This window comes from Megascapheus bottae, chromosome X, assembly GCF_031878675.1.
Source record: "Megascapheus bottae isolate mThoBot1 chromosome X, mThoBot2.hap1, whole genome shotgun sequence".
Lineage (NCBI taxonomy): Eukaryota > Metazoa > Chordata > Mammalia > Rodentia > Geomyidae > Megascapheus > Megascapheus bottae.
In genome coordinates this window covers 88,055,109-88,067,794 of record NC_143547.1, presented here as the reverse complement: position 1 = coordinate 88,067,794, position 12,686 = coordinate 88,055,109, and the positions used below count along the sequence as shown (strand labels likewise).

The window sequence follows — 12,686 nt, the reverse complement described above, 5'->3', positions numbered from 1 at the left end:
AGGGTTAATCGGAGATAAGAGTCTCAGGTCCTTTTGTGCCGGTCTGGCTTTGAACCTTGATTCTCAGATCTCAGCCTCCTGAGTAGCTAGCAATGTAAGTGTGAGCCACTGCGCCCAGCCATACTTATTGTTTCAATTGTTATTATGAGGATGATGTACAGAGGGGGTACAGTTACATAAGTGAGGTAATGTGCATATTTCTTTTTGGACAATGTCACCATTTCCCTCAATCTCTCCCAGGTTTTCCCTCCTATCCTCACCCACAAATTGTATAGTCCATTTTCAGCATTGTATCTAGTGAGTATTATTGCTGCATTCGGCCGTGTTATTTGTTGGCTGTTGAGCAGCTGATTGGGTGGGAAAAGTATGGTTATTTCACCAGGCTGATGAACTCGATGGTTTGTTTTTTAACTATTTCTTGACCATCCTTAAGTTAAATATTCATTTACATTTAGTTCTTTTCTTAGGAAGCATGTCCAGAAAGGGAATTATTGGGCTATAAGGAAGTACACACACACACACACACACACACACACACACACACACACACACACACACACTTTTATTTATATCTCAGAGCTGGCTGTGTGACTTAAGTGTTAGAGAACCTGCCTAGTAAGTGCAAAGCTCTGAATTCAAACCCCAGTATTGCCAAAGAAATAAAAAAATAACAAAAGAGAAATAAACATGGAGTAACATGAACCTAAGTATTCATCTTCAACGAGAAGTTTGCTACAGGAAGTCTTCCGATGTGGTTCATGATCTATCTCAAACTTTGATTCCTAACCTCTTGGTGCATCATAAAGCACTCTCAGAGATGGATCTTTTAAAGGCTTTTGACTTTTGTGGCACTTGTGAAATCCTAGCTCACCCCTGTTCCCAAGATGTTCTAATGAATTCCTTCCCTGACCCTACCCAATCCCATCAGACTATACTTCTGTGGGACAGAGGTGTGCTACAGGAAGATAGGGTCCTTCTTTCCCAAGCTGAAACCCTGTTTCATTTGGTTCCATCTATTCCACCTGCAAGGCAGATTTATAGCAAGATGTGGGGCTTCAGATCCAAATTGTTGATTTTTTTGCCAGTCCTGGGACTTGAACTCAGGGCCTGAGCACTGTCCTTGGACTTTCCCAAGGCTAGAGCTCTACCACTCGAGTCACAGCACCACTTCCAACTTTTTTCTGTGAATGTGGTACGAAGGAATAGAACTTGGGTCTTTGTGCATGCTAGGCAAGCACTCAACCACTAGGCCAAACTGCTGGTCCCCAGATTGTATTTCAGTGGGCTTCACTTTCCAGCCTGAAAGTCCTTGGGTAAGACTCTTAGTGGCTGATTTAGGCGTTGCAGCCCTGTGCATGCAGGAATCTAGCACCCATGAAAGAAACAGACCCATCAGACCTTGGGGGCCCACTGTGATCTGAGGTGGGAGGGCAGACTAGCCTGGGTCTGGGCCTGGGATGAGGCTCAGTGTAGGACTGCCAAAGACAACAAAGCCTACAGTTTTGGTGGCCAGTAGCCAAAAGAGAGGGAGCAGTTTGCAAAGCCTCTTTAGTCCATGCAGCAACTAGCGGCTGGTCTTCAGCAAGTGGGCAGGATGTGCCCACTTCCTGTTTGCTCAGCCCCAGCATTAAGCAGAGCTCACATACCAACCGCAAGGACTTCAAAAGCCACCAGAAAACCAGGGCTCTGGGTAGCTGAGGCCTGGGGGGAAAGGCAGGAACGTGGAGGTGAAGGCACCTGGGAGAGAATACAGAGAGGTGACAGACCCCTGGACAGAGAAGAAATGTTTTCAGTCCTGCTTTTCTTTCTCCTTTTCAGATCAGCAGCCCACGGTCTGAGGGTCCTGGGTCTCCTTAATACACACTTGCCTTTCCTCAACCTTATTCTATCAACAGGTGATGCTGGCTGGAATCCCAAGTGGGTCAAGCCCCAGTGAGCTAATGAGCCCGAAACACTTGTTTAATGGTCTCCTTTCTACGTCCTGGCAGTTCATTTACATTTTATAGGTTCCATTCCAATTACATAGAGCCTTCAGTTAAAGAGGTGGCCCAAGATAGTAGTTCAGAGAACAAAACAACTTTAAATTTGACAATGGGCTGGCAGGCAGGACCTAGGAGCTTACTGTAGGCACAGAAATAAATCACTGTCAAGTTTCCTTGCACCTTTGCCTAGCACTTCTTGTTCATTTTCAAGTACTACCTTAGAGACTTCAGGAACTTTCCTTAATCCTGCCACAATTCTCTCAGGAAGATAGCTGTCAAGTTGGATATGGATTGCAAAAATATGTCCAGAAGTATAAATGCCAGGCAAGAGAACTTGGTTTAGTGCAAGATTGTGGTATGTGTGTGTTTGTGGGGTTACCACTGGTAGCAAAATCAGCCTGCACTCTCAGGCTGGGTACAGGATTGCCAAAGACATCAAGACCACTGTTGACTGCATTCTTATAGAGCAGCCCTGAGCAGCGAGGCCCTGAATATTCTCCTTTGGTAGATGCTCACGGATGGCGGTTGGGGCAGGTGGAATCTGGACACATGTAAAACCATCCTTTACATCTTTTAATGGGTACATTTCTGCTTTGAGATGAAGATTTTGGCTATGAGGACATATCTTTATCTGGAAAATCTCCCCAAGAGATTCCTCCTCTCTCCTACTTCCTACCCACAATCCTATACACATTCCAGCTGAAAAATTATAATAACTCTCTGATATTTACAACATCCATCTAACTTGGGTATTAGTATCATCTCCATTTTGTAGGGAGAACGATGAGGCATTAAGGGGTTAAAACGAACTGTTCAAGACTGCATAGACAGTAAGTGGTGGGAGCTGAGTTTTAAATGCAGGTCAGGTTTTGGTCCAGGGCCTATGCTATTAACCCCCCATCTAAGGTGTCTCTGATGCTGGGGATAAAAGAATTGTGGAGTTCTCTGTCACTACCCTTTTAGTGTCTAATGCTAGGCTAGGTGCTGAAGCAAGTCTGGAGGGGAGAAAACAGGACAAGAGCATCTGGAAATGACATCATGTTCACAGCACTGTAGTTGTGGACTGGTTAAGTGGGAATGATGTATAGGTAAGCCCTCATTTGGTGAATGACTAAACACATGTGGTATTTGCCCTTGCAGATTTGATGCAAGTTGACTTGCAACAATTATGTGGAGGAATGGAGTGCATCTGTGTGGCTTGGAATGACCAGAAACAGGTAAATGGATTTAGGTTAGTTCCAAGGAAGAAACATTGGATATTCAGATCATAGTAATTCAGCCCTGCTAGTAATCTTCTTATATCCAATCAGAGACCACGTAGTTCCATGAAATAGCTAGGTTTTAACAAGTAGTCTACCTTAGAAGCCATGAGCAAACTTCATGGTGGTCATCTTAGATGGAACATATGGAGCATGTGGGGGAGAGGGGAGAGAAGCAGGCTGGAAGAGACTAGAAGACAAGGGGCAGGAGGCTTGTGCCTCCATTCCTCAGGCACACGCTGAAAGGTACATAGTTTTCAGTCTAAAAACACTCTGGAGCCACAAAAAGAGGCAAAGAAAGTCATCTCTGAAGCTCTGACTTTACGATAATGTCTCGGCTTAAAAAAAATAATAAACCACCTGCAGGTGGTTGTGGCGATTCCCCTCAGAAGAGGAGGCGGGACTTCACTGCTCATACCAGAACCTGCTCAAGATTCACTGGACGGCCTACCTACAGGGAGTGGGACTAGTTGCTTTGGCTCAGCCAATGACTTTGTCCCAAGGTTTTGAGGACAAGTTTCTGAGCAGTGAGTCCTTGGCTCCAACAAGACTTCTTTATGGTTCTAGAGTGGAAGAGGAGCTAAACAGTTCCCAGAAAAAAGACAGACCAAACCCACAAACCCAATTCAAATTCTCCTGTAATCACCAATTGACCGAGTAACCTTGGGCAAGTGACAACTTGTGATGGTCCTTTGTGAACACAGTAAACAGAAATCCTGTGGGCCTAGTTTTTATGTAGGTGACAGAGACCAGGTTCAAGACTCAGATGACATGCACAGAGGGAGTCCTCTCTGCTACACTACCCTCTTGGCCCATATTCTGTGTATCTCCACTCCAAGCAACTCTAGAATACAGGAAATGTGACAAGCAGGACCCAAAGCTGCATGGGACCCACTGTGTTAGAAACCAGGTTTTCAGCTTCATAGCCTTGTCATGGCCCACTGGGGCTTTCTCAACCACCTATCCTACCCCCACTGGAGCTGCTCGCTAAGTTCCTGTTTCACAAAGAAACAAGGAAGTGAAGAGTTGGGCGGGCCTCAGGAAGGGCTGGCTGGGTAGAAGTTCAGGGGGTAGGGAGCACCTCCCACTCCCAGCTCTCATGAGCCTTAGAGGATGGGAGGAAGGATGGACTTGGAGGAAGCAGTTGCTACTGTATCTTTCATGGTTCTATTTTTTTGGAGCACTAAAATGCCCAACTGTTGATTTGAGGAAGTGCCCAATGACTTGGTAAAATGCCTTGCTGATGTGGATTAGATGGTGAACTGTAGACAGCCCAGCCACTCCCTAGGCCTCAACTCATTAGGAAAAAACAACAACAACAAACAACCAAAAAACCAGCTAATGTCACCTAACTCACAAATGACGGAGGACTGACTTAGTTTTTTTTTTTTAAAACTCTCGGTATGTATATATCCATCATCTTTTCCATTGCATTTTCTAATCTACAAAGTATTGAAAGCCTCAAAAAATGTAGCTCAGAGCTGAATAGGGTAGTATGTGAGCCATCACCCATTGTTGTTATAGATAATGTGACCTCAAACAGGCTTTCCGGGGCCTCTGCTTGTTACAGGTAATACAGGAGCCACTGCAGAGCTGGACTAGGATGCTGTGCATTTAACCCTTGCTCCAGCGTCACTGGTTGATGTGACTGGGACAAGTCCTTTCTTCAATCTCGCCTGCTATGAATGGTTGTCCATCTGTTTATTTGGGGTTTCAATTGGATGCTTTTTGTTTTTGTGGTCATCCAGCAACTATTTAGATAGACAGGATATGGAATTTGTAGGGCCTTCTTGTAAGGTCCTCTTTAGAAAGATGAAGGATTTCAAGGTAGATGCTGCAAGCATAGCTTAAGTGGTAGAGCACATGCTTACCAGGTGTGACGTCTTGAGTTCAAATCTTAGTACTACCTTCCCTTCCCATTAAAATAAAAGAATTACAAGCCAGGGGAAAGGAAGAGAATATTAAAACTCACCTTGGGGTAAGTACTGATGGCACATGCCTGAAATCCTAGCTATTCAGGAGGCTGAGAGTCAAGCCAGTAGGGACTGGAAAGTCCATGGGACTCTTCAATTCATTATCAAAAAGCTGGAACTGGAGCTGTGACTCAAGTGGTAGAGAATGAGTCTTGAGCAAAAACGCTTAAGGACAGTGCCTAGCACCTGAGTTCAGGGCCCTGGAAACCTTCCTTCCCACCATCAGTAGAACCTCACCTTGGAACCTCTCAAAGCCCAAGTGCCTAAGTGCCTGTTCAGGTAATAACCCAAACCTGATCCAGTAACTACTTCAAGTTTAATGATCTAAGAAGCCCATAAGGGTACTTTTGGCTGGGCTTAGCTTTCTGTGTTGGCCCCTGTGGCATTTTTGAGGTAGCATGGTTTCAGGGAGTATAGATGGAAATATCCAAATGAGATAATTGCTTCACAGCCCTTTCAGTTTTAGCTATTGATATATAAATTGTATAAATTGGAGTTCCCAATCTTTTTCTTTTCTACCCTCGATGGCAAAGCAAGAGCTGAACACAGGCTGAATCAATATCACCAGTATTATTTTTTGTTTGTAAGTTTCCTGGTTTACAGACTACTGTCACATCCCTATTTTGTGGCCTTCTCTCCATAACTTCACGGGAAGGCAGTATGGGTAGTTTACAAAAGAGATCACTGAGATGTGAAGTGACTTGCTCAAGGCCACATAGCCAGTACAAGTGGCACTAGAACCCCTGAATCCTAATTACTAGGAAAAGGAGCTTTTCTATATAGTCTGCTCCATAACTGTAATCAGAAGGCAGAAGAGGTTTGCCAAGCTCGTCTCCAGTCTAAAAACCAGGAGAGGCCTTTATGAATCTTCATTTCCACATGATGTCATAAGAGCTGTATTAGTCCTGTGTGTATTAGTCCTGATGTGACTTGAGTATTTCCCAATGGACTTAGAATGAGCCCCTTAAAGCAGGAATGGTCAATGTCAGCCCTCTGAGTCAAGGAAAGAGAGACTTTGTGCTAGCTGCCACCTACTTTGCAACCATGCTTCTTTGGGTGAGGATCTCAAGCCCAAGATGGAGGGTTAGAGAATGCAGCATTAATTGTGAGTTGTGACCAGGTGGGGTCCTGGGTTTGGAACTAAGAAAGGGGAACACAGCTGCCTCTGCTTTGAATGGTCTACATGTGAGTCTCACTCAATGCCCATGGCCTCCACCTGTGTAAGCCTGGTGACCCTTAGTTTTCTCATTTGGAAAATGATATCATATTACTTGCCCTTTTTTGAGAGAATGAGCTATGGAGTTATCTGTTTTCAAGCCTGACTTATTTTTCATTTATTGGTGAACAATAATTATTGAACAAGTTGACTTATAAAATGGGAACAATTGTAGTACCTTTCCACACATTGTGAGGGGACTAAATGAGCTTGTAGAACTTTCTGAACAATGGTATGTAATAGTGATGTAGCAATGATGATGATGATGACTAATTTTATTAGTGTACCTATTTGTGGGGTGAACAGGTGAGAGAGCAAACAGGCCCAGCAATGGGTGCTACAAGTCTTGGTGGTAGTGGTGGTGGTCATGGGACTTAAACTCTGGGCCTAGGTGCTCTCCCTGAGCTCTTCAGCTCAAGGCTAGCACTCTACCACTTTGATCTACAGAGTCACTTTCCGTTTTCTGTTGGTTAATTATAGATCAGAGCCTTAAAGACTTTTGTGCCCAGGTTGGCTTTGAATTGTGATCCTCAGATCTCAGCCTCCTGAGTAGCTAGTATTACAGGTGTGCGCCACCACTGTCCAGTGTTACAGGTTTCTTGGTGGGGGTGCGTCAGGGCTAGGGCCTTGGATGTGGTAACTGTCATAAGCCATCTTCACATACAGCAAATTAGGCCTGGTTGATCTAGCCCTGGGAACTTCTGGGCCCCATGACTTTGACTTAGCACCTTGACCCTGGAGTCTTGTTTTTCACCTCCTCCCACTTTTTCTGTGCTCCCCTGGGAAAAGGTGCTAGCTCAAGCTTTTTTTTTCTTTTTGCCGATCCTGGGCTTGAACTCAGGGCTTAAGCACTGTTCTCGAGCTTTCTCAAGGCTGGCGCTCTACCACCTGAGCCACAGCACCACTTCCGGCTTTTTCTGCATGTGGTACCGAGGAATTGAACCCAGGCTTTGTGCATGGTAGGCAAGCACTCTAACACTAGGCTACACTACCAGCCCTGGCTCAAACTTTTATAGATCATTTTTAGCAAGTTTCCTAATACAGGGTTTCCCTCCACAAGGGACATAGAGCGCATGCCCATGAGTGCAAGCACATGCACACAAACACGCATGCTCACATACACATTCTCAAGCCCATGTGCTTCCCTACTGAGTTTCTGAGAGCTTCACATCCCCATCCCCCACCTTAGCCTCTTCTCTGCCTCCCCTACCACAAAAGCCACAGGTAACAGTAACCTCTGGTAACACAGCAACAGCAAACACAATGCAAAACCAGAGGCAGGAGTCTTCGCAAAGCTGTTTTAAGCATCTAGCAGGATGTGAGCCCAGGTGGCTAACGGTCAAGACTAGATAAAACTCTTCTCTTCAAAGAGTGGGCTCAGTGAATGAGGAGGAGCCTAGGGGATAGGTGAAGAGATTCAGCTTGGTGCTGAAGGGAAAAGGAGCTGGACTGCTGGTCCATCTGCCCCTCCCAACAAAATGCTGTATGTCCTTGGGCAGGCTCCACCTCTTGCTTAGACTTCAGTTTTCCTGTCTGTAAAATGGGGAAATCAGATTATCCATTCAAAGTTAAGGGCCATCTATGGACTTGGGACAATTTAATAGCATTGGTACTGTGACTGTACTTACAAAGTTAAAAGGGCAGGTTGGGTATCAGAAAAATCTTGGGATAAGTGACTCCATGTGGTTACCTAGGTTGTTCCCTGAATTCCAAATTGCCCTGCCACAGTTCATGCCTAGCCCATAGCCAAATTCTTGCACCCTAATTCTTCATGCTGTCTCTCAGCATGAGGGTTAGGAACTCACAGGTGGGCAAAGGGACTAGTGCACATCCCTGGATGGTCTCTGGCTCCAGATCTCGTCTACCCTTTGCTAATCTATTCTCAATCCTAGGATGGCATTCTGCAACCAGAAGACTCTTCCACTCCCCCTCTATAGGTACAGCAGGCAATGTGGAGAAAACTTAGTTTCTTAAAACCCTGTGGGCTATAGCCTAAGGTCATTATAGGGCTGGGAATTCTGGGATTGGCCAGAGGCATCCTTTAGGGTGTGGGAATACCACCAAGTCACACCACTATGTGTGGAAACAGCTCTGCCGATCCATCTCCAGGAAAGGGGTGATAGGGTAAGATACTTCCTGGGCCATGGGGCCCCTAAGAGCAGGGATGCTGCCCTATGGTTCTTTTATTTGGTGTAGGAGGAGCAGCTATGGCAGGGGATTAGGGTATGACCACTGAGTTCTATTATCGTGTGAACCCAGGGTAAGGTGTATAGGCCTTGGAAGAAGGGGAAATGCGCTGCTTGAGGTTTGGTACTGAAGGAAGCTGAGAGAAAAAGTTACCAGGCAACAGGCCTGCATGATCTTTGCGGGGGGCATAAACAGCACGGCATGGGGACAGCGAGCTTTGAGCCATCATGCGGATGGGGGATCAGCAGAGGTGTTGGGAGTTTCTAGCTATTCCAGCTAAGAATGGCAAGAGTAGAGGCGACCAACACAGAGACTAAGGAGGCTGTGCGTGGGGCCCTAGCAGACAGGGGTTCTGTGTGCTGCTGTAGCCATGCCAACTCTTCAAACAGTTGACGACGCTGTAGCTCAGGGCCCATCTTCTCCCTGACGGTCTGGTGGTAGTGATTCAGGTACTGGAGCTGCAAAGGGAGCAAGGCTTGAAATAGCTGCCAAAAGTCGAGGTCTTGGTACTTTATCTCTTGAGATCATCCAGGCATCTACTGTGATATTACAGCTGCCTACCTTGGACCAAGTAACCAGCCACATTCAGGCATCATGTATTCACTTGGGCTTCCCAGAGGCAGTTCCTCATAATCGATATTTAATGCCAATAATGTGCTCATGAGAGTAGGAGTAACTAACCAGGACAGGAATCCCATTTGACAGGAGACTGAGGCCCAGAGAAGGGAAGGAATCGCATACAGTTCTAGATTGTCCGGTGACACTGCTCAGAAGTCAAGTCTCAGACTTCCCAGGGGTTGAGGTTGGGTAGGCTAGTCTAACTAGAAAATTCTAGAAACTTCAGGATTTCTGATGAGCTGGGAAGATATACTCTAGGGCCTACAGTGCCACTTGTGTGGAGCCTCCCAAGAAAAGCAAGGATGGATGGTCTTGGAATAGGGAGTAGAGGCAGGAAACGCCCAGGGCAGGGGAGAAGGCATTGGTTCATAAGCTGAAGAGTAGGCAATGGAGACGAGGCACTTACCTGATCAGGAGACAGCAGGCTGACATCAATGAGGTTCCGGTCATAGGGCACAAAGGACACAACTTCAAAGGTCAGGTAGGATCCTGGATACTGAAGAGCCCACAGGAAAATGGGGGATCAGGAAAGTGAGGGGATGGAGGAGCTAGGCTGAAGGGAAGAAGGTACACTCTACCCAAAAGTCATAGACAGCAGTTTTTCTACTCTGGACACTCCAGGTTAGGTCTAATCATTTCTAAGTCTATTCCCTTGGTCAAGCCTCTTATCTGTCACTCAGTACCCTCATCTTTCTGCTCCCCTCTGGATTCTTGAAAGGTGTACTGATGTCTGGTTAGAACCCATATTTAAGAGGAAATTGTTACTGGGAGAGAGCAAGGGAAGGAGGAGTGACATTGTCTAAAAGAGTACTATTCTTTCTTTCCAACTTATGTGCTCACCTTTATCCTAACAAAATTAAAAAAAAAAACTGTTTAGCTGGGTGCATGTGGCTCATCCCTATAATCCTAGGTATTCAGGAGTTTGAGAACTGAGGACCACAATTCAAAGCCAGTCTGGGCAGGAAAGTCTGTGAGACTCTTATCTCCAATAAACTACCAAAAAGTCAGAAGTTGAACTATCGCTGAAAGGGTAGAGTGCTAGTCTTGAGCAAAAGAAGCTCAGGGATAGAGCCTAGGCCTTGAGTTCAAGCCCCAGGACCAGCACAGAAAATAAAAATAATTCATTTATTGGTTTATCTACCTATTACCTACCTGTGCATTCATTTCTGTGTGTATTTATTATTTCACCTATTTCTAGATACAGGGGAAAAGGGGGAAATGGCCCTCGATTTCCACTTCCAAAAAGTATTTGTGTTTGGAAACTAAAACTATACAAAGGTACATAATAAAAAATGGAATCTCTTCTCTTACCAGTTTCCTTCCTGGAAACATTTCAGACTTATGCAGAAAATATCTCTATATTTAAAAACTGACTTCTTAATTTTTCTGTGAGTTTAAAATTATTCTAAAAATATAGTCTTAAAATAGTAAAAAAAAATCACCCAAAATGGATCCTATCATATTCTTCTCTCTGTACCTTCCACCCATTTATTGTGATCCTCAGATCTCAGCATTCTTATTAGCTAGAATTACAGCCAGCTTAGGCACATAATTTTTTGGCACTCCTGTGGCTTAAACTCAGGGCCTGGGCACTGTCCTTGGGCTCTCTCAAGGAATGGAACCAAGGGCTTCATTCATGCTAGGCAAGCACTCTACCACTAGGCCAAACTCGTGGCTCCATGGCACATAATTTTTAATAGGTACTTTGACAGATATTATCAAACTGCCATCCCAACAGTAAGTGACAGTGCTCATTTCACCACGGTTGCTAGCACCTAGTATTTGCAAATCCTCTTAATTTTGGTAATTTGTTATATGAAACATATTTTATTGTTTTGGTTAATTCTTTTATTAGCACTTTTACTTTATTTACTTTGTTACTTTTTCTTTATTTTCTTTTTCTTTTTTTTTTTTCACTCTGGGCCTGGGCGCTGCCCCTGAGCTCTTCAGCTTGAGTTTACTGCTGTACCACCTTGAGCCACAGTGCCACTTCTGGAATTCTGGTGGTGAATTGGAGATAAGAGTCTCGGGGACTTTAGTGCCTGATTTGGCTTTGAACCATGATCCTCAGATCTCAGCTTCCTGAGTAGCTAGAATTACAGGCATGAGCCACCAGCACCCAGCTACTTTATTATTTTAAGGATGAAGTTGAATATCTTCCACACATGTAAGAATTGTATGTGTGTGCTTGGCTTATTTGCTCAAGGTTGGAGCTCTAGCACTTAGGCCACTACTCCATTTCTGATTTCTGGCTGTTTGGTGGTTATTTTGAGATGATTCTTACAAACTTTCCTGACTGCTCTGGCTTTGAATTAAGATTCTCAGATCTCAGCCTTCTGAGTATTATAGAGGCGCCCTATGAAACGGCAACTTTATTAGATACAAATTCTCATGTTGTTTATGGGAATTAGAGGGTGTAAAGTACTTTGTACTTTATTCTGCTACATTATTCCTGCTGTGTATTTCTTTTTTTTTCCTGCTGTGTATTTCATGTTCAGTTTTACCCTGTTCTAAATGTAGTAATTTATGCTAATATCTAAAAGGGGTAGGTTTCCTTATTGCTCCTGTTTCAGAATTTTCTTAGCTACTTAGCTGTCTTTGCCCATTTATTATTATATTTTTTACAAAAAACCCTCACTTCCAGTTTTAGAAGTTATAAAAGTATCCATTTAACATTGATACTGAGGTTGTCTTGAATTTATAGGGTAATTTAGGGAGACATGGTATCTTCATAATCTAGAGGCTTCTTCCCAGAGAGCGCTATTTACATAAATCTTTTTTATGTCCCTTATAAGAATTTCTCCATGTAAGTCCTTTTTATTATTTTTTTTGCCAGTCCTGGGCTTGAGCTCAGGGCCTGAGCACTGTCCTTGGACTTTCTCAAGGCTAGAGCTCTACCACTTGAGCCTCAGCACCACTTCAGGCTTTTTCCTATGTATGTGGTACCGAGGAATCGAACCCGGGTCTTGGTGCATGCTAGGCAAACTCTACCACAAGGCAAAACTCCCGACCCCCATGTAAATCTTTTAAAGATATATATGGGTATTTAGTTTTGTTAGTTGCTATACTATCAAATGTTTGTTCCTTTTTTGTAGGCTGGTTTTGAGGCTTGAACTCAGGGCCTGGGCACTGTCCCTGAGCTTTTTTTAGCTCAAGGCTAGTGCTCTACCATCTGAGTCACTGTACTTTTTGGTGGTCTATCAGAGGTAAGAGTCTCACAGTTTCCTGCCTAGAATGGTTTCAAATCACAATAATCAAATCTCAGCCTCCTAAGGAACTAGCATTACTTTCAAACATTTATATCTAACAAGCTCCCCTGGTGATTATCATGTGCCTTAGGGAATACGATTTAGGGCAGCGACAATGATTCTCCTGGTTGAGTGAGGGTTTGCATTGGTATTTAGAAAACAAAGTTCCAAGATAATTTTAATGTACAGTTTGAGAAAACTGG

General features: G+C 44.3%; 1 protein-coding gene across 1 annotated transcript in view; it reads right to left on the bottom strand.

The window, feature by feature from the left end:
* Positions 1–7,714: 7,714 nt before the first annotated feature.
* Positions 7,715–12,686, bottom strand: part of Xpnpep2 (X-prolyl aminopeptidase 2) — a 31,122-nt gene continuing 26,150 nt past the window's right edge. Inside the window, exons 20-21 of the mRNA XM_090325821.1 lie at positions 9,642–9,731; positions 7,715–9,075 (exon numbers count right to left, since the gene is read on the bottom strand). Of these exons, the coding sequence (XP_090181947.1) occupies positions 8,881–9,075; positions 9,642–9,731 (285 nt within the window). The 3' untranslated portion in view covers positions 7,715–8,880. The remainder of the gene's footprint in view (positions 9,076–9,641; positions 9,732–12,686) is intronic.